The sequence below is a fragment of the Pygocentrus nattereri genome, chromosome 9, assembly GCF_015220715.1.
Source record: "Pygocentrus nattereri isolate fPygNat1 chromosome 9, fPygNat1.pri, whole genome shotgun sequence".
Classification (NCBI taxonomy): Eukaryota; Metazoa; Chordata; class Actinopteri; order Characiformes; family Serrasalmidae; genus Pygocentrus; species Pygocentrus nattereri.
In genome coordinates this window covers 38,111,928-38,133,648 of record NC_051219.1, presented here as the reverse complement: position 1 = coordinate 38,133,648, position 21,721 = coordinate 38,111,928, and the positions used below count along the sequence as shown (strand labels likewise).

General features: G+C 40.6%; 1 protein-coding gene across 3 annotated transcripts in view; it reads right to left on the bottom strand.

Moving 5' to 3' along the window:
* Positions 1-2,452: 2,452 nt before the first annotated feature.
* The window catches only part of lamb2 (laminin, beta 2 (laminin S)), a 43,824-nt gene continuing 24,555 nt past the window's right edge, over positions 2,453-21,721 (bottom strand). Inside the window, exons 8-35 of one of the 3 annotated variants that reach the window (XM_017681521.2) lie at positions 19,556-19,758; positions 19,057-19,177; positions 18,769-18,957; positions 18,170-18,349; positions 17,604-17,716; positions 16,964-17,043; positions 16,686-16,821; positions 15,386-15,544; positions 15,169-15,296; positions 13,997-14,126; positions 13,728-13,920; positions 13,432-13,575; positions 12,909-13,140; positions 12,349-12,512; positions 12,004-12,039; positions 8,603-8,827; positions 6,994-7,211; positions 6,777-6,873; positions 6,112-6,484; positions 5,815-5,999; positions 5,262-5,503; positions 4,947-5,147; positions 4,649-4,793; positions 4,077-4,284; positions 3,820-3,961; positions 3,568-3,744; positions 3,317-3,476; positions 2,453-2,728 (exon numbers count right to left, since the gene is read on the bottom strand). In XM_017681521.2, coding sequence (XP_017537010.1) covers positions 2,592-2,728; positions 3,317-3,476; positions 3,568-3,744; positions 3,820-3,961; positions 4,077-4,284; positions 4,649-4,793; positions 4,947-5,147; positions 5,262-5,503; positions 5,815-5,999; positions 6,112-6,484; positions 6,777-6,873; positions 6,994-7,211; positions 8,603-8,827; positions 12,004-12,039; positions 12,349-12,512; positions 12,909-13,140; positions 13,432-13,575; positions 13,728-13,920; positions 13,997-14,126; positions 15,169-15,296; positions 15,386-15,544; positions 16,686-16,821; positions 16,964-17,043; positions 17,604-17,716; positions 18,170-18,349; positions 18,769-18,957; positions 19,057-19,177; positions 19,556-19,758 — 4,718 coding nt within the window. In that variant the 3' untranslated portion in view covers positions 2,453-2,591. The remainder of the gene's footprint in view (positions 2,729-3,316; positions 3,477-3,567; positions 3,745-3,819; positions 3,962-4,076; positions 4,285-4,648; positions 4,794-4,946; positions 5,148-5,261; positions 5,504-5,814; positions 6,000-6,111; positions 6,485-6,776; positions 6,874-6,993; positions 7,212-8,602; positions 8,828-12,003; positions 12,040-12,348; positions 12,513-12,908; positions 13,141-13,431; positions 13,576-13,727; positions 13,921-13,996; positions 14,127-15,168; positions 15,297-15,385; positions 15,545-16,685; positions 16,822-16,963; positions 17,044-17,603; positions 17,717-18,169; positions 18,350-18,768; positions 18,958-19,056; positions 19,178-19,555; positions 19,759-21,721) is intronic. The other 2 variants (XM_017681522.2, XM_017681523.2) reach the window with 2 other exon arrangements.

The window sequence follows — 21,721 nt, the reverse complement described above, 5'->3', positions numbered from 1 at the left end:
AGAAAGTCACTCTTACTGACATTGTGAGTGAGATTCGCGTCTTTTCTTTCATTATTCAGATATTTTGCTCAGTCTTATGTACCTGTGTGTGCCTGGTCATGACTAGCTATGAGGACACCGAGGTCACATACGTTCTCCTCACTCAGCAGTCTACGGTTCCTTAATTGCCAACGACACTGAAAGCCAAAGGAACTACATTTCTTGGCGGAATACTTGTTTATGTTGCTAATTATTAGAATAATTGAAAGTGAAAGCGACACACTTACTGCCCAGTACATCCATATTGAATATGTATTGTATGAGGGGCTTATCCAGGTCAGTCACCCTGGCTGTAAACTGCATACGGCACCAGTACGGCATACTGTACACTGCATGTTCCTCTTTGTCAGTTAAGATGAGGTTAACTGAGCCCCAACACAGCTGCTCTCTGAGTAAAACACATTGCTGGATATACCAGGAGTAGAGTGACAACTCACAGTCCTGACAATGCCTGTCTGCCTGCCTGCCCAGTAAATCTTTTCCAGCTGAGTTAATGAAGAAAAAATAACACATGAAATAAAAACTAATAATAATTGGCCAAATAACCACATGACAGAGAGAATCACACGAGAGAATGCAACACTCAGCAACACTCAGCTTTATGGTCATCAGCACGTCTTTCTTGGTATGAACAGCAGACTTTACCTGAATGACTTGACTCTTTGAAAATAAGTCCATGTCAAAATTTTTGTTACATTAATAAAGAAGATAAAAAATACAAAATGACAGCAAAGCCACCAGTTTGTCCTCATGAATATGGAAAATGTAACAGAAGCCTCTGATATTTGTCTCATTTTCAGATACTAGTTCTAAAGCCGTCTCTCTCTTTTTACTCAACCCTTTCTTTTTCTCTGTGGACATGTGGACAAGGTGGCTATTTCTGTTGATCTTAGAAATATTTTCCACTGTTTATTTAATGAGTCTAAAACTGAAAAATGATTTATTCTCTTAATGAAATACATACAAAGGCTGGAAATGATCAAAATCCAGAGGTTTAATTAAGGCAGCAGTATGAGCAGTGATTTATGGGTAATCCATCAAAAGCTGTAGTGTCTTCAGTATTTACTGCATAGGCTTCTCTTCTGTATACGGAGCTGATCTCATTAGTCTTGACTGAAATCAGGCAGCTGTACAGAATGAATGAAAACAGACGCCGTAGCCTCTGATGTCCGAGTTCAGTCTCTTGTATTAAACTCTTTACAGTAACACCAGTGTGTTTAGACCGTATTTACACAACAACACAACAAACACTGGAAACTGTGCTGTGTTGTGTGATGATCAGTTTATTTCTCAGACATGGATTAAACTTAGTGCTGGACTAAATCACAGTAGCAGTGGTCACCATTAAGAAATCCTCCTGTTTAGTTTAGGTTTAGGTTCAGTCTGGCTCTGGGAATCTGCCCTTCAGAGTCTGTAATACACCAAATGCGCTCATTCCTGGTTGTGGGTGGGAGTTACTGAAATGAGCAGACTGTGATCTCTAGTGTTCCTCACTGCGAGTCCTGAAGGTAGTTCAGCTTTTCCTCTTGCTCCAACACAATTACTTCAACAGATTATTTTCAGCCTTTACATGTGTTGAATCTGGACAGCTGAACTGTAAAAGAAATACAACCTCATTTCCAAAAAAGTAGGGATGCTGTGCAGAATGTAAATGAAAACAGAATCCAATGATATGCAAATCAAAAATGGGAAAACATTTAATTTTCAAAACTACAGCAGTCGGGGGTGGCACGGTGGTGCGGTGGTCGCCTCATAGCAAGAGGGGCCTGGGTCCTCTCTGTGTGGAGTTTGCATGCTCTCCCCGTGTCTGCATAGGTTTCCTCTGGGTTCTCTGATTTCCTCCTACAGTCCAAAGACATGCAGTTAGGCCAATTGGACATGCTACATTGCCCCTAGGTGCGAGTGTGTGTGATTGTGTATGTCTGGCTGTCTGTATGCCCTGCGATGGACTGGCGACCTGTCTTCCGCCCAATGACCGCTGGGATAGGCTCCAGCACCCCTGTGACCCTGAGGGAGAAGCGGCTTAGAAAATGACTGGGTGGGTAGAGCCAGTTGGTCTCCTCAGTTCCCAAACACTTAGAGTGTTGTTAAAAGAAGAGGTGATGAAACACAGTGGTAAATCCGCCCCCGTCCCAACCATTTTTTGTAATGTGTTGTTGCCATCAAATTCAAAGTGGGCATATATTTTTCAAAAAACAATAACATTTCTCAGTTTGAACATTTAATATGTTGTTTTTGTACTATTTTCAATTAAATATGGGGTTTAAAAATTTTTATATCATTGTATTTTGTTTTTTTTTTACATTTTGCACAGCATCTCAACTTTTTTAGAAATGGGATTGTTTATTCCCCTCAGTGATATCTGTTCTGTGTCTTTCTGGCCAAACAATGCATAAATAAATTTTCAAATCTATATTTCTATGAATAGATACGTTTTATTTGAACACAAGTGATCTCACTCATGACACTAGTGCCAGTCTAGTATCCTCCATATGCTCTTGGTGCCTTGTGGGCAGTACTGAAGCGTCAGTGACATCAGTCTTGCTGGCAGTTTACTGGCAGGTGTTGTAGATCTGGATCTGCTTGTTGATAGAAGCCAGAATTGCCTTCATTTTATCTTCCAGACCATCGAGCTGCCTGGCTTTGCCCTCCAGTGTTTTCTGATTCTCCTCATAATCTTTCTCAAGTTCTAAGAACACACAAAGTTAACCAGAATTAGGTTGTCAGTGTCCACAAGAGGGCGACATCACATTACTTTACGTCACATTAATTCTAGACCATCACAGAAATAAACACAGATACAGATACATCAAAAAGTAGAGATGAAACATCAGAACACAGAGAATAAAACTGAGGCAACCTGTGTTGGAGTTGATTTGTGAATATATTATCTGTTGTTTTTATCTTCAGACATTTGTGTCTTAATAATTATTCCATTAAATTGTTTACCTCAAAAGCTTTCCTCTGTGTCGTTTCATTGCTATAGTTCCATATCTGATTTGTACATTACTGTAACACGGACAGCAGAACGAGCATTTATCCATAACACGTCTTGGATAGGAATGTTTCTGAAAGATCCACATTATGTTGAAATGTCTGGAAGGGTTCATTTTGGAAAAGAGTAGGTAGTTTGAAGTTCATCTCTTTTATTTCTATTGGCTTCTTAATTTCTGGGTAAAACTGACCTGTCCAACCAAATTTTATGTTTATTTTATCACAGTGGATCAGAACCCAATCCTCTAGCTACCCCAGCATTTTCTCTTTACCTCACACTCACCTGCTAGTCTCTGCAGTTTGTCCTGTGCATCCTTAAGTAGCTGCTTTGCATCGTCTCTCAAACGCTCAGCTTTTCTCTTGGCGTCCTGAACTGCATTTGCCTTCCTGCCTACCAGATCCTGAACAGTGCGGTACTTATCTGAAAGTTCACCATCCAGAATCTGAACAGAAACAGTTGAGGAGGTTAGTACAAGAGAAACAGAACAAAATACCAACAATCTCAAAGATAATGAACAGAACAATCTCATATACCTGCTTTGCTTCATTAGCCTTGTCTTGAGCCATATTAGCAGTCTCCTCAGCTTGTGTTGCAACCATGCTGTTATTGGCCCGCTTGGCCTTCAAGGCTTCTATCTGCCGCCCCAGATCACCCAACTTGTCCATGGCCTCGTTTAAGTCCTTCTCACTAGCTGACGTTTCTGACTGAATCTTTGGAGATAGAATGTCTGTCAGACTGAAAACGTCAACATCTCAAGTTTTAAAAGAAGGTTTATGAAGTTGTACCTCAGCCAGGCGGTTCTCAGTCATGCCAATGTCATCTTTTGCCCTCTGAATGGCCTTTTCAGCAGCTGTCTGGGCCTTACGAGCATCATCCAGTGCCTGTTTCACGCTGTCTGCTGTGTTCTTTGCTTTGTCTGCTTTATTCCTACAAAAAAAAAAAAAACATCAAGCTGAAAATTACACTGCCATACTATGAAACAAAAGACAAACAAATAGTAAATATCACTCACGCAGACCTACACAGCTACATGTATATATACCTGGCCTTTTTGGCCTCCATCAGCAGCTTTTCCGCTTTGCGGACATCATCTTGTGTCTGCTCCAGAATGGCATCCACGTTGGAAAGACTCCTGACACGATCTTTGATCTCATCAGCTAAGTGTTTGATTTGCTGGGGTGAGGCAGGGATGGACAGCTCAAGAACCCGACTGGCCACTGCCTCAATGCTGTCAGGGTCAGCTCCCTCTTCTGCAGAAGTCCAAACATTGTACACAGTCAGTTTAAAGTGACTAAAGGACCAAAGTGTACCACAAATGTTTACTTTCTTAAACTGTATCAGTAGTTTGGTTCTGATGATCAACTACATTAATCGTGGCAGGAGATTTTTGAATATGCAAAGAGAATTCCATGAGAGGTGATCTAGAACGTGACTGTACTGCTTGCACTTAGTAGAGGTTTGCTGCTGTTATTCATTGACGGGTATCTACAGTGTTACGTAGTCAGCAAATCATAAGCAGACTACATACCGTGTTTTACCTAAAAATAACACAGAAGTAAAACTATAGTAAAAGCAGTGATGAGTTTTCAAGTTTTATAAGATGCAGAGTCTCACGCATAAGAAAGCCACGAATCTGCTTGATGAGGTCACGCAAGTCGTTGTTGGAACGCTCCACTTTCTTCTTGGTATCACTGGCTTTCTTCAGAGCAGCCTGAGCTTTATCTTTTGCCTCTTGAGCCTTCGACTTTGCATCTGCAACCTAAAAAAGTCAAACAAGGATAACATTCTCTGAAACACTTTAATAATCTCCTCGTGCTGTTGGTCCAGCTTCACTTTAGGTGTTCGATAACAAGTTAACTTCTGTACTAAAAACAGTGGTACAGTTACTGTGTGGAGCAGGAGTACTGTTCACCTGCTTGAAGAGCTCCTCCACTTCTCCCATGGCTTTGATGAGCTCCTTCTCTGCATGTTTGGATCTCTCCAACGCATTCTCAGCCACTGCAACAGCTCCGTTACAATTCAGGCCCCCACAGTGCCTGCGTTCATCATCACGACAACCAACACCACCGCAAGGGCTCTCTCCGCACGGGACATCACCTGGAGCACCACATACCTAGGATGGACATGATATGAACAAGAGTCTTTCAATGTTCGTGTGTGCTTTACAGTATTTCAGCTGAGACAGAGTTTATCAGGGTTTCTTAGGAGCAACATCAAAGCCTCTGACCTTCTCATTGATCTTCTTTATGTCAAGACCCTGCGCTTTTGCATTTAAATCAGACAAAGCGCGCTTGTTTGCAGCATTCTTGCGGTTAAAGTCATCTTTCTTCTCTGCAATGAGCCGCTCTGTCTTCTTGCGGGTGTCTGCTGATTGGCTGACGGTGCTAGGGGTGTCAGTAGTAGACTGGTTGGCACGGTGCTCTGCGTCCCGAGACTTGTTGTAGGAAGCACGGATGCTATCGTATGCACCTGTGGTAGAAGGACAAATGTGATGAATGTCCTTGCAAACATTAAACAGCAAAAAATCTATTTATCAATGTATTATGTACAGGTGCTTTACTTTGGAAAATGGAACACATAGTATATACATATATTTGAACTGTCTTTACTCTAGCAGTTAATATTTTAATTTGAAAGTAACAGTAAAAAAAAAAAAAAGAAAGCAATGTCCTCAAACTTTTGACAGGCAATGCAAGTCAAATCGTTGTGTACGAAGGCCTGTTGGAGCATTGAGTGAGTATACATGCATGCACATAATCTGAAGAGGATCCAATGCTAACCCAAGAAGTTGGAATTTTTGAGGATGTCTAGCTGCTGGTTGAGCTGCTTAGAGGTGAGATTGAGCTCTCTGGCTTCTCTCTCCAGAGTGCTCAGCTCATTGCTGGCCTGGTAGTTGCTGTCCTGTACAGCAGTCAGGTCTCCCTCCAGACGGTTCAGTGTGTCTGTGGTCTCACCAATACGAGACCTGTACAAAAAATGTACAGACTGATGTCATAGGCAGTTGACTGCACTGAATAAAAAAATAACCTTTCAATGTAGTTTAATCTGGTAGCTGCAACAATAAATCAGTGCTCTACCTGAGCTCTTCCATCATGCCCATTAGGGTGGTCACACCTTCAGCAGTGGCATTGCGTGCATTAACAATGCTCTGTGCTTGTGCCAGCTTCTCTTCCAGCTCCCTGAAACTCTTCTCATAGGCACCAATCAGGCCTGTGCTCTGGATCTCCTGAGACCGGGCTGCAAGAGCCTTAGTTTTTGCGGCTAGATCTTGGACGATGCGGTCCCAATCTCCAAAACACTGGTGACAAGGCTGACAGTCAGGGAACGTGCCCGAAAAGCCACGGGCACACTGATCACAGCGGACGCCAGATACGCCCTGTCGGCAAGCACAGTGACCTGTCACGCGGTTACACTGAGAGGTCTCAATGCCCCTATGGTCACAGTCACAGGCTGCGGAAAAAAGTAGAGGATAAGAGATCAGTTAAACTACAGGCTTTACTGATGATTCAAGATCATTTAGAATGACAGTTTGCAAATCACACGGCTGATTGTGTTCTTTGATAAAATCCATGAAATTCTCAGAAAATGAAAGATTATTGTGATATACTATCAAAATACAATAAAATACTGTCAAACCGCTCATCCTTAATCCAAACAGAAACAGCAGCACACACGACAGTGACTTATTTTTTTATTAAATATCAGTGCAATATTAAGTTTAATGTAGTCTAAAGGAAAGTACCTCTACACTGGTTTCTGGGATCTCCCCAGTAGTTCTCTTGGCAGTCCCTGCAAGTCCTTCCACCAAATCCATCACGACACTGACACTGACCTGTGAACTGTGGGAGAACAAAATAATTCATAAATTCATGCTTTATGCTGTGATTCCTCCAGTCAACAGAGTGTGAACTGCTGAGTGCAACAGAAATAGAGAGAATGAGAGTGAGAGAGACACTTACCTCGTTGCAGGCAGACGTGTAGGCGTTATTGGGCTCACAGCCACATGGTTCGCAGCCTCGTCCACTGGCCAGGTTCCAGTAGTTTGGGGCGCAGTGGTCACAGGTGAGTCCGGTGACGCGAGGAAGGCACTGACACTGTCCTGTGGAACGCTGACACAAGCAGTCATCTCGGGATAGACACTGACTGCGCTCTGTTCCCAGGAAGTTGCATGTGCATTCTGGGAATATGACAATAACTGCATTGAATGGCATATGTGCAACAGAGTGACTGAGATTATTACAAAACATTTGATTTCCACAACATTTCAACACAAAGTTGATCACCAAGTCATGTTTGGTATCTTACCAAATCTATGAAACCGACAAATGAATGTTGCATATCTAAAAAAATAATCACTGAAGTTTGTCCAAATTTTTGCCCATTTGTCCATTTTTATGTCTTATATTGTCAGGCACCAAACATGACCTGGATGACTAGAGACACCTCTGGTGGAGATAAGTAATTGTACACATGTGAAAGAACAATGTTGTAATATCTAATATCTTCTGACTTTCTCAAGCAGTTAAATCTGATGTTTGTGAGCACCATAAGAGTATCAAAAGACCTTTCAGTCAAAACCAGGAGAAGGACTTGTCTTCCAAGAATGTAAATAAACTGTTATTATAATATATTCATCTATATAATGGTAACTTTGCATTTGAGACCTAAACATTCAGCTGGATCTTCCTTTTGAGTCTGTGCATGTGTAGTTAATATATAATAACTAATAATAGGTAAAGATGTATGTCATGTTTTGAAAAGTTCCCATGGAATCTGACCTGACACCTCTGTACTTTCAAATAATTATTTTAGGCTTTATAAAACTTGCAGCGACACAAAACACACCATATTTCAGCATGTTTTCCTTTTGACTCAGTAAAGCTACTTCTTTCAGTTTTCTTAGGGCTCCTTTAAGCATGCTGTACGCGTGATCCTAAATGATGTATGTATGCTTCAAAAACTCATGGCTCCAGGGCAAAACTAAAGATGCAAAAATTAGGCTACATTCACATGCAAGCCTCATCGCACAAATCTGAATTTTAGCTCAAATCTGATCTCTCTGACAGGATGGCTCTCACTTGTTTAGGTAAATGATTCAAATCTGTCATTAATGTGAACGAATCGGCGTCCTGAAATGAAATCCTGTGTACACACATCATACTCAGTAAGGTCACGTGCATCATCAGCAAACAGACTAATGAGCAGAACGAGCCTTCGCTGCAAAGATAATTAACTCTGCTGCTCATGATTAGAGTGAGATAAAGGCAAAAAGGGTAAGATATGTTGCTTTTTCACTGTTTACAGGCTTGAACCTCTGTTCGGTGCTGCTGCCATGATAACGCTGAATGATGGCGCACGTGCAGTGGAAAAAAAGGTCTAAAATACACACAGACCTGAAATACACACTCTGAAAACATCAGATCTGATTCAAATTAGGGCAAAAAATCTGATTTGTGCCACTTCAACCTGGTGATGTGAACATAGCCTTAGACACCAAACACTCTTAAAAGTAATAGAGAGGCTGCTGTTGTCTAGTCGGTTATTAGTTTGCGACTCATAATAACTCACTCCTGCAGTTGCGGCGAGAGCCATCCCCAAAGTATCCGCTCTTACACATGCTGCAGTCAGGCCCCTCAGTGTTGTAGAGACATTTACGACACTCCCCAGTCCGCCTGTCACACGCCTCAGGATCTGATAGGTCAATGTTGTTGTTACAGCGACAGGGCTGGCACTGCCCACCAGGTTGAGAAGGATTGCCATAGTAACCAGGCGCACATTCCTCACAGCGCACACCTGGAGGAAACAGAGTTAAGGTTACAGAGGAATAAACACTGATATGAAGAAAAAAGGGCAGTGTTGGAGTGAGAGACATGGAAAGTGCATTTGAGTGAACAGGGCCTTCATTCAATACATTTCAAAAGAATTAACAGAGCAACTGGTTTTCCAAAAGTTCTCTATGTGAAGCCCAGTAGAGATATATTCCACATACAAAGACATTTGTCATGTGAACGTCATGTTTATGGCACAAAAGAGAGCAATTGATGCCCCAGCCCAGTGGCTCTTCTATTTCTAAAGCCAAAACACGGTCAAATTCACCTTCAAACAACACACAAAAAGACTAAATAAGAGGCGGAAAGATGCTGAACAAAAGCAGACCGTTCCTTTCATGTTGTCGGAGTTCATTTGAGAACAGTACCCCTGAAACTGAATTTTTATTAAACTGAAGGGAGAGACTCAGAGATAAGCATAGGTGGGACTACTGAAGCTGGAATCTCTGTTTTTTAGTCAAATCACTGCAGCCCTCTTCAGACTGCTTTGGCAAACCCAGTCAGGGTGTGACACTAACATGGTGTTGAGACAGAGAGAAGAAGAGAAGAGACATTCTTGGCATATTTCCACTGCTGATGGCAGTGGTACGGTGTAGAATTGCTGCTGTTGTTGGGAGTAGCACCTGCAGCTGTACCACTGGGCCACAAATCTCTCCAATTCTTTATCTTTATGTCTGCTCTGTGGCATAAACACAGTACACTGATATATCAGCTGTATAAGCTATTCTTGAATGTACAGAGGTTCCACAAAGCTACGGTGAGCAGAAACAAGACACTTTTGTTTTTGTTATTTAACCCCTTAAATGGCCAGGGGCTACCACTTCTATAACTTAAGAACAGCTCAACAAGTTTGCATTGTCCTTGTAACTACAGAGTATTAAGCCTTAATATGTAATCAGCCTGGGAATTTGAGGGGTAATTATACTTCCAGAGCATACAGCCACTTGAGACTATGAACAAAAAGTATTTATTCAAAAGCATAAACAAATATTTAAAAATACAAAATCGATAGGGGAAAAAATATTCAGACACCACATAATAACATTAATATTATTTACAAAGACAATTACAACTTTGAGACAGTTATGGTAAGATGTAATTATCTTCTTGCAGCATTGTTGCCACGCTTGGCTCCTCCCACTCCCCCATGTGCCTTTTGTTTACCTTTTGATAGTACACACGCAACTTTGTTTTGGTATCCCTAGTCCTGCCCCCTTGTTTTGTGACTCCGCCCCTGATTTTTTTCACCTGTCCCTCCTCTTCCCTGTGTGGTATTTAAGCCCCGTGTTTGCCCTTTGTTTTTGCTAGTCTTTGTTTGATGTTAGATGTACTGATTGTTTGAATTGTTTGTATGTCCTGTTGGAACTATTTCATCATGTCTGCCTATTGATCTCTCTGTGTTGGTTATATGAACCTGGACTGTAATGACCACGACCTTGGATTTGCCCTCAATAAAAGTCGCTTATCTCAGCATGTGCGTCCGCCTCCTTGCTCCTGATTACAAGTGTGGTTAAATTTTGGCACATTGGCAAATCATCTTCAACAAGTTATGAGGAACCCACTGTTGGACTTGCATTTTCAAAATCTTCCATAAACTTTAACTGGGATTCAAGTGAGGAGTCTTGCTAGGTCATGCAAGCACCTTCACCTTCTTTTATAAAAACTAGTGTTTCTTTGGCAGCATTATTATTTTGGGTCATTGTCTTCTCATCAGTTTCTGCTTTTTGGCCTATTAAATTATATTTTTTTCTGATATGTCCTTTTTTTGTAATATGTTCATGTTTTCTTAATAACCTGTAATGCCCAGGTGACTTCTGAAATGTCATATCATGATGCTTCCCCCTTGTACTGTTGGTGTTCTTGGGCTCATATGCGCATCCTTTTTTCCTTGAACATGTCAAACTGAATTATATCAAAAGAGTTCTATCATCATAACTGCGTTATTTTTTGTGCAAAATCTCCACGTTCTGTAAAATGACACTAGGTCAAATTTGCAAGAGAATTCTTTTGCAGCAGCACCATTAACATCCACAACTTGTGTTTACGAATATTTATATAACCATCACATATATATTTTTAATAGTTAATAGTGTCAGTCTGATTATTTTTTTGTCTTTTAATTTTGTACATATCTTTGTACATGTTTATGTATATTTACTTTTGTACCTATTGTATGCACTTTTTATTTAAATACAAAGATAAAAATGTATGTATATGTGAAGTGGACATTTGCACTGGGAGTACAATACATAACAAAAAAGTAACTGAATACTTGTTTTCTCTCACTATATGAGAACAATTGCATTTACTGTATGTTTGTATTTTTTCTGAGAGAGTTTTTTCCATTTTTATAACATATATGTACCCAGATATGTACAAACCTGTAGTGGATTATTAAATAAATAAATAAATAACTGTTTGTAAATGCCGGTTCTAAATGACACAAAGACAGGGACAGTGCATTCATTAGGAAGGTGTGTAAACCACATAGGGAAGGGATGGTATATTAGCACAATCTACTCATGGACAACATTTTAGAACGTTTTCAAACCACAAACATTATACCAAATCTTAATGGATTATTGTCCAGGAGACAGCAGCTTTAGGTGCAGATTTATGGCGCCATTAGACGTATGAGGAAAAAACTAGCAGCTTATAACACATAGCATCAGAGTGAGTAAAACAGGTACTAAATAAAATAACTTTTCCATAAAATAGATCCGATGCAGCATAAAGTAAAAAGTAGCTTAAAGTAGCTCAATTTAACTCCCTGGCGGAAATTATCATGTGGACTGCTTCAGATATATACTTACATCTATCCACTCTGTTGATATGTTACAATGTCTATACTACCAATTGGCTAACAGCCAGGCAGTGCAAGCAAGCCAGCATTTCCAAGTGATAGCTTCTCTGCCTCAAACACTAGTTCAGGTACGGGGCCTGCAGTTTCATTCACACACAAACAACATTTGGTCTGGTGAGTCAAAACTGCTCTTGGATCAGTCTCTGGGACATGGCGTGTGTGGTGGAACAGCACCGAAAAAGGGACTGGGGTGCTGAAAGCCATGCGCAGGGAGGAGACAGGGGGATGGTGGGGAATTGGATGGCAGAGGGGACAGTGAGGTCTTCATGGCTACTCACGCTTGAGGACTGTCCCTCCAGAGCGCTTAACAATCCCTGTGTCCAGTCGAGGAGGGGAAACAATACACAACATCACTTCACATCAGTCCAAAGTCACAGAGTAGGTTATATCTGTGATGATCTTACTGACTGCATCACAATGCAGCTGGACTCATGGAAGGTTGCCAATTGGCAGCTAATCAAGCACCAATCCCAGAACCTTGCATTTTTGGGATACGAAACCATACATAAATTTACCTGTTTGTTTTCATTTCCATCCCAACCCCTGCTGGCACTTAAATCTTTAATGCATGAAGTATAACCAGTACAGTTTGTACATATCCTATGCAGGAGAGGGGCGCGCACCTGTGTAGCCCTGTTTACAGTTGCAGACCACCTGTCTGCTGTGGTTGTCCTGGTAACAGGAGGCAGCAAAGTGACGTCCACTGTTTGGCCCATCTGGACAAGGACAAGGCCGACACTGATTTCCTGATCCCAGCACTGGATTTCCATAAAATCCATTGGCACACCTGCATTAAAAATATATGTATTACATATAAGAATAAAGAGCTGTTTATCCCATCACATAAGACTATCTATTACTTTATACTGTAAGACCTTCTAATCTTTAGCCTTAAAAGTCACAGTTATTGCTGGTGATTATAAAAGCTTTTCAAAATGTTCATTTTTTCTCTTGCCAAAGAACCTGTTAAAATAGAATGTAAATCAAATGTAAATCTAATTTATTACATAATCATGTAATTGACATTTACACAGTATAACAAAACAATTATGACTCTAACAGACTTGTCATTCAAATCATCTGTATATTTGTTCTTCCTAGTCCACCTGATCCTCAACAAAGACAGAAAACAAATCTCAAATCCTTATAGTTGTCCTGTCTGCTTCTTGCCAGATTTCCTTACTTTTCACACTTGTCCCCAGCTGTGTTGCTCCTGCAGTTGATGCAGGCACCGGTCTTCTGGTGGCACTCTTCTGCATGCCCATTACAGTGGCATGGTCTGCAGTTGGGGAAGCCCCAGTGTCCAGTCTGGCAGCCATCACAGCGCTGACCGAATGCGCCTGACAGACACGGACACTGTCCCGTGTACACATCACAGAAACGACCTCGAGAGCCTTCCTGACTACACTCACACACTACACAGAGACAGAGAGCATTTAGCATATGTTCATTTTTAGATGTCAGTGTTAAAGGAATAATTTATTAATTATAAATTATAATCATTTAAAATCATTCATCCTAATCTCTATCTACAGCATCTGTAGCATACAGTCAGTTGCCATGGACAAAAATACAAACAAAAACATATAATAGATGCCACTCCATTATTACAAATTATCCTCGATAATCAACAGTACAATACAAACATGGCAGATAAAGATCAGGTTGATTCTTTTAAATGTGGTTTTGTTAGAAGTTAATCTTACATTTGCATCCCGAAGGTCCGAAGCCATAGGTTGCTGGAGCACATTTATCACAACGCCTTCCAATCACGTTCGGCTTACAGTGGCACTGACCTCCACGCACATCACATTCAGAGCTGACTGAACCCTGTGGATCACACTGGCAAGCTGGATGGAGAGGGAACAAATAAACACATATGTACAAATAAATAACTAACAATACACATATATTGGTATAGCACTACACTCCCAAGTACAGTCACTCTTTTCTGCTCTTTCAAACACAAACCCCCCCCCTTCTTGTCACTGAGATAACTCACGCAGGGCTCCGTCGTTAATGATGGCTGACATGCTGGTGATGAGTTTGGCACACACATCACTCAAGGTTGGACGGGACACACTCTTGGCACTCTCATGGCAGCGGTAACGCTCATAACTCTGCTTCCGGGTGAGAGAAGCAGGGTCACCTGCTACAAACATCTCCAGAGAGGAGTAACGAGGGAGCAAGGCGATCTGGAAGAAGAACAGTGAGTGTTAGAAGATAGGGGTCTATGAACTTATGTGGATATTTCCTAATGATTTTACTTACAGAGTCTATTAGAATGTTTGCATTGCTGAAGCTGGGAATGATGTTTTTGTCAGCGTAGCGGACAAACTCCAGACGGAGAGTGTACCTCACTCCTTTCTCCAAACACACAGGCTGGGGAAGAACCACAAACCTGTAGCAAAGTGGAAGAACAAGTGAGTCAGAGCTCACTAACCATCAAGTTTAGACCTGAATTAGAGCAGGAAGGAAAAACATCCTAATTCATACAAACACATTATACAAATAACAACCACATTCTCATAATGTGTATAATTGTAACGGGGAGCGAGGAGGCGGACGCATGTGCTGAGATAAGCGAGATTTATTAGGGGCAAATCCAGGGTCATAGTCAAATCAGTCCAGGTTCATGTAGCCAACACGGATAGATCGGGGGGCAGACATGACAAACCAGTACTACCAACACAGAGATACAAACATCCAACAGAGACCGATACGTCAAACAAAGAGCAATACATCGAACAAAGACCGGCAAACACAAGGGGCAAAAACACGGGGATAACGAGGGTTAGGTGAAAACAATCAGGGCGGAGTTACAATACCAAAACAAACGCACATGGACAGACCAAAACAAAAAGGCCCATGGAGTGGGAGGAGCCAATCGTGACAATAATAAAAATGTAAATTTCTGAATTCACAACAATTTGATTTGATTATGACTGTTTAATTCAACAGTTCAATTAATCAAGAAAATTTCACTGTCATTCATTTTTTATTTATTTTGATTTTTAAATCATTTTTCAAAACACACTTGAAACAAAAAAGCCTCGAGAAAGTATTTACACAACAGTGGAAAACAGACATTAAAAACAGCACCTTGAATTGCATTTTACATTTAAAAATAGTCTGAGAATTTTATTTTGGTAGTGCATACTTCATTATTTGTCTTTTTTATTATTATTTTTTTTTAATTTTATTATTTATTATTATAATCAAATATATAATCAATTATAGCAATTGTGAAATTAATGCAGTTGAATCGCCAAATTCAGACTGATACGTCATGATGTATAAATGCATTCTTATATCCCTAGTATAGAACGTTACTCACAGTACAAAACGCTGACACAAACTAACATACTAATATACACAATCTTCTGTGGTGAGAGACCTTTTGGGTGTGGGTGTGTGTGTGTGTCTAAGAGAGAGAGGCAAACCTAGATCCGGAAGGCAGAGAGACAGTCAGCAGATCATCTGCAGGGATGGTGTTTCCACATGGGCTGCTGGTGGGGATTGGACCAGGTCTCACAACTTTTATACGCACTTCTTCCCAGTCCCGAGGCATCTATCAAACACATATATACATATAGCTTTAAACACAGTCAAAACAAGTACTCAGGACTTTTGACATATGAAAAGCATAAATGTGATTACCTGAGGCTCATATCGAATGAGAACATCATACTCCATAGAGTAAGGGATGTTAGTGATGAAGAACTCCAGAATGCCTCCTTCAGGAACGCGTGCAAACCCAGTGCCGGTCCAAGAGGCTAGACGACCTGACTGGTGCTCCCTCTCTTCGATCGTACAACCCTACAAAGGCACATACAAAACACATCATCAGTGGTTCTGCTATTTTGAGGCCTGTGATAATGAGTAGCTGAATATTCTTAAAATGACATTTAAGTGAAAAAATCTCAATTACACAATTTTTATCGCAAATAAAGTTGATCAGCCAAGACATGTTTGGTGTTCAAAGTTGCAAGTAACTTACAATTAATATAAGCTTATACCTTGCATGCCTAAATAATCTAATACTTATTTTAAAACAAATTGTTACGCTATCTCAAATAGACAAAAGTATGTCACCAAGTAAAACAATTACATTTGAGGTAAGGAGAACACTGCAAATCTGATTGCATGCTATCACTTTAAGGTTTTACACTACAGTGGATAAACATCATTGTATCTGTCTATGGAGGAGGAAAAAACTGCTGTTAAATGATGTTCTAACAGAGATCAGCAACACAACGAAGTCGTATGCCACTCTTTTACTGCCCTGTTATGGCTCCACAGCAGAAGTACATTTTTACGTAAAAATTAAGACCTTTAAGATTGGCACGCAGACAATAATCTCGCCTAGCTAGTAACTAACTAAAGGGCAAAGAGAAAGATTTAAGATGAACATTGTTAATTTGGTGATGAATGGACTTTTGTAAGCACTCCAGCTGGTTTTCTTACATGTTTAATCTGCAACAAGAAACTAATACCAAAAAGTTGTGAAACTAAAATTGGCTTCTCGTTCAAATTGTCCTGTTCCACCTTAAAAAGTGCAGCAGTTACATTCTGGTGCTTGAGGCATCATTTAAGATGGAATGTAAATGCAAATATGAAGCTGACTTCAGCTTCGTAGAAATTCGAACGTTGAGAAACATTTGAAAAGAATTATTCTCCTTTTGGAAAACTTGCAAGAAATGCAAGAAAAGCTTAAAGCACAGCAAACTTAGTCTGCTATCCAATTTACAAAGTAGACATAAAATGTTGTGGCTCTTCCAAGGGTAGTACGATTTTTATTGAAACGACAAAAAAATTAACATTTGGGCTGCGACACCTAGTCTAACATATACACATCTTCTCTCTCTCTCTCTCTCTCTCTCTATATATATATATATATATATATATATATATATATATATATATATAAATATAAAATAATTTACAGGTCTGCTTTTACCTGAGACAATTTGGCTAGTTCTGCCTCATAGAGATAGTGGTCCAGGGCCATGAAGAAATGCCCAGATTCCACCTGGTTACACTGGCGGCCCACCATGTGACTGCGGCAGCGACACTGACCCGATTCCATAGAGCACCTGGCAACAAGGTAAAATATATCAACTCCTAAATATCTCCTAAAGTACGTACATATATGTTCGGAAAGTGAAAAGCAAACAATTCGAGTGCATGAATAATATTGGAATTAAGCTGAAGTAGTCCCCGGAACACAGCACTTACTGGTTATCTACAGCGCCTCCGATGTCACAGTCACATCCTCTGCAGCCACTGGCATCATGGCTTAAGGCCCAGTGCTCTGGCTAAGGGAAAGAGTGCAACAAATCATTTACTATATTCATTAACGATTAAGACACCAACTATAGATTTGAAAACAGTAAATGAGCTGGCATATAATTTTTGTACATCAGAAAATCAAATTATGACTATCATCTTAAAAAGGGACTGTCACCAGACTAAGGTGAAATGCATCCACTGCTTGTCTAATTTCAGGATGTGGTTCTTTCCTTGCTGTCCATTTTAAGCACCATGTAAACCAACACCTTGCAGGCAGGGGGCCTTATATCCCTGGGCTAAATGTAGGTGAAAGGCCCCCACTGTGCTATTCAGATTCATGGGTACTGTTACTAGTCAAGTGTGACTATTAGCCAACGGTGTGATTATTTGTGTAGTCATATAATAATAGTAAAAATAATAGTTCAACATATCCTTGTCGTGTTATCCACTATGATGCACCCACTGCAACACAGCAAAATGTGTTCAAAGCCGTTTTAAAACAACCTGGTGTCAGCAGAACTCTCAAATAGTCAGGAATGGCATACTAGAAGTGTAGGCTTATGTGTGTAATCTCCACTGTACTTACCAGACACTGGTTGCAACTCTGGCCCATGACCAGGCGCTTGCAGAAACAGTCCCCTTGGACAGGGTCACACTGGGGACTGCCAGAAACTGTTCCCCTGGGGTCACACTTACAAGCTAATGGAAGGCAAAGCAAGGAAGATAAAGCTGGGGTGAAGTGATAAATTAACCATAACAAAATTTGATCGGGTAAACATTACGGTTTGTTCTGCTGGACAGGGATAGGCCCAGTGCTGGAATACACAGCTTTTTATATAAAGATTCTTCAAAATATAATCAATGACTGGGCCTAATTTTGGGTTGACCAGTAGCCTAGCAGTAGGTAAGGTGAGCCTACAACTGTCAGGACATAGGCCCCAAAACTAACTAGCTATACCTGGTTATGCCCTTGACCAATACACCTAACCAGCAACTGTCCCAGGTGGTGCCACTCTGCTAGTGATGTGGTGCTCTTGGACTGAGCATAGTTAGGTAGCAAAATGATAACCGGCCCTCAGTGACAGGCTCTAAAAGGGCTCTTACAAAAACAAAACTTATGGAACTCTTTAGAAAACCTCTGTCGATACTCACGCTGGCAGCCAAGTCGGTCACTTGCATTAAGCCCGAAGAAGCCAGACTTGCACTTGTCACAGCGAGGGCCTTCGACGTTTACCTTACAACGGCACTGTCCTGCGATCGTGCCCAGAGAGGGGTCATCATGCCCGTCACACATACCATTGTTTACAGAGCCGTCTGGGTCACAATCACAAGCTGGAATGACAGAAGAGAGACAACAAATAAATAACAGATATCAGTCACTTTTATCATTTATGAACATTTTGGCTCCACAAGCGGTTTTGTGAATAGGTCTGACCTTTCTACCTTGATGGCTCACATTCGTGTTTGTATGTGACTCACGTCTGTCATCAACTTAGCTGCTAATGCTACACTGTCCACACTATGCTGATGTGCATGTGCAGCAAATGTGTTACGTAAAAGAAAAAAAAAAGAAATCCAATCTGACACATCACATTACTTTCACATGGCCATGTATCGAACATGGACTTGAATTAGGACCAGATATGAAAGTTGCTCAGATCTGAATTTCTGCCACTTCATGCAATGTAATGTAATGTAATATGAATGTAGCCAGAATGTATCTTTCTAAGCTTCTCCAGAGTCACTCTCACCTATGCAGACCCGGGGGTCTCTGATGTCCCTGGCTGGATCTTGATAGTAGAAGGGTTTGCAGGTCTCACAGTTGCGGCCCATTGTATTGTGGAGACAGTCGTCACACACGCCTCCACTAATGTTTCCCGTGGACAGATACACCGCCATGTCAAAGTGACACTTGTTGGAGTGACCATTACAGTTGCATTCTGACAGGAAGGTTTCAGAAAACAGTTCATTTTAATGTGTGATTTTGTTAATATACTGTATGTGTAATGATAAGAGTTTTTATAAGAAGCTTTATTTACTCTTGCAGGCGTTGGTGTTGCGGCCTTCAGCTGGTCTCCAGGGCTGGTCATTATGGAAATCATCACACAGTTCACAATTTAGCCCTTTTGTATTGTGCTTGCATACACACCTCCCATGCACCTGGTAACATAAAAGGAGAATTAGAATCAGAAGTGTTTTATTACTCAACTCTTCATAAACATCAGGTTTATTCTGACAAGTACTCTCACAAAGACAGAAAATATAATAAAACATACAATGTAATTAACCACAGAAACAGACATGTGGAATACCGTATAATTTCAAGCAGAAAAAAAGATAGCGAGAGAATGTTGCAGAACTGTGTGTGTATATGTCCAATATATTAGGTTATTAATCAGGGTGTGAAGCTATTTGTAAAGATATCACCTGCAAAATGAAGGCACAGCATTTCACAAACTTAATTGAAATTATGAATCCATTCTCCTTATATTTTCCTTTACATTGTATTGTTATTCTCCGTCTAGATGAAGCGCTCACCATGCCCTCGATGTCATCTCTTATTCCCTCGATGGGTGCGCACTCAGAGGCATGGCCATAGCAGAAGCAGTTGCCCCTGACGACCAGCTCATACATGGCATAGTAGTACTTCTCTTTGATCTCCAGTCTTGAGTCAAGCAGGTTATCACCCAGAGTGTGGAGCCTGGTGAAGTTGACACGCAAGTTGGTGATTTTGAGTTGATCTGTAAAGGAGACAGAAAGAAGGAAAATGGATCAGAAATATAGTTGCTTGGAAATAAACATCATTGATTTCAATATGTGATGCTGAATGACTACATCAGTGAAGCAGCCTCTTTATTCAGGCCCCCTTGTGGTCATTCCGCTGGCAGAATGCAGAAAGATATCGACTTGGGTGTTTTTAATCAATACAATCTAATGATTTTTTTTCCCACAGGTGTTTTTTGAGCCTGTTTACACCTTGCATTAACATGTGCTTCTTGTTGTAGGATCGTATTTGGATAGCCTTTTGGATTCCATTTGCACTTTTCATTTAAATATGTCCCCATTTAAAAAGCATGTCAACACGTACACAGTTTCTGTATTACTCTTGTTTACTCTTTCCCCATAAAGATTAAAAATCGTTTATTCTCTCACCTGCAAGTCAGCGCTTAGCAGACTCATTTCCACATGTAATTCTATACGAATAACAAAAATACATTCCATTTATACATGTGTTAAATGTGGCGAAGATCTGTTCTTGACCACCTGAGAATGTGGTTTGAGTGACCCAACTGTGTTCAGATCATGATTCCTCCTGAGGGTGTTTACACTCGGATTTTCATGTGGTTAAAAGAAATCTAAATGTGATCTAATCACCAAAAACACATATTTAATGTAGGCCCTTTGATGAGCTGCTAGCAAACAATGAGGGAACAAAGACACAAAGACAGCCATGCAGATATAAAAATGGACGGAATAACTGCAGCTTTCTTGATTGAAAATCAAGTATTAATTGTGTTTTATTAACCTCTGAGACTGAGACTTTCCGGCTGGCCGGAAATCTTGTGCAGCCAAGCCTGAGAGCACACAGTTGAATGTCCACCTCATACTCCATCATGATCTATCATAATTATGAAGAGACGGAGGGGTGAGGACATCTGAAAGATTTTGACAAACGTGTGTTGCGTAAGAGAGGCTGCAAAAAGAGATAGGAAAAAGTGGAAAAAGGAAAAGGAAAAAGTGGCAGAAGTTGAACTGCTAGATTGTTTCTGCTGCTACTGTGCACAGCCTGTTGTTTCCATTCATGCTCTTGCTGTTCAGGGCTAAAGCAAGAGAGATGCATCACTGTCTGCACTCCCACTCCCTCCAAAATATATGAACATATGTAGTGCTGTGGGAGTAATACAGACTCCAAGCTGTAGAGCATATGCTGTTAATCATTAACTACATCCCACATCCCACAACTCCAAGAATGTAATGAAGGAGTGTTCACAAAATCAGTAACATCAAGCGCTTATCATAGACCATATGGCACATTAACGCAATATGTAGACAGCTGAAATGAGCTGGAAGAGCTCCAGATCAGGTTAAGTAGCTGTTAGGCCTGAAATCATGTATCACGCGAGAAAGGGAAAACATTTCACTTTCAAAACTACAGCTGCTCTCCTCAGTTCCCAAACGCTGACACAGTGATGTTAAAAGAAGAGGTGACACAACACAGTGGTAAACATGCCACCATCCCAACTTTTCTGAAAAATGTTTTTCAAAAAAACAATACAAGTTCTCAGTTTTAACATTTGATATGTTGTCTTTCGATTTAATATAGGGTTTATAGTGTTTGTACATGACTGCATTTTGTTTTTGTTTAAATTTTGCACAGCGTCCTAAACGGCGTTGTACTGCAGCGATGGTGGTGAATTATGAGGAAACTTAGGTAAATGATATTTTTGTTAGGACAGCTGGCTAAAGCTTTGATGGATGGAAAGTGAAACTGGGGAGCGATGGCCCCCATTAAACAGCATGGAACACTATAAAAACAAACAATGGCTGTCTAGCTAACTAGCCTAAAAATGTAATGCTATTTTGAATACATGAGTGCTTTCAGCTGTGCACATATCTTTAGCTGATCGGAAACAGACATGACAGCTGATTATGGACCTCGGTCAAGTTTAGAATTTTCTAACTATGAGATGCAATAAGACGCTT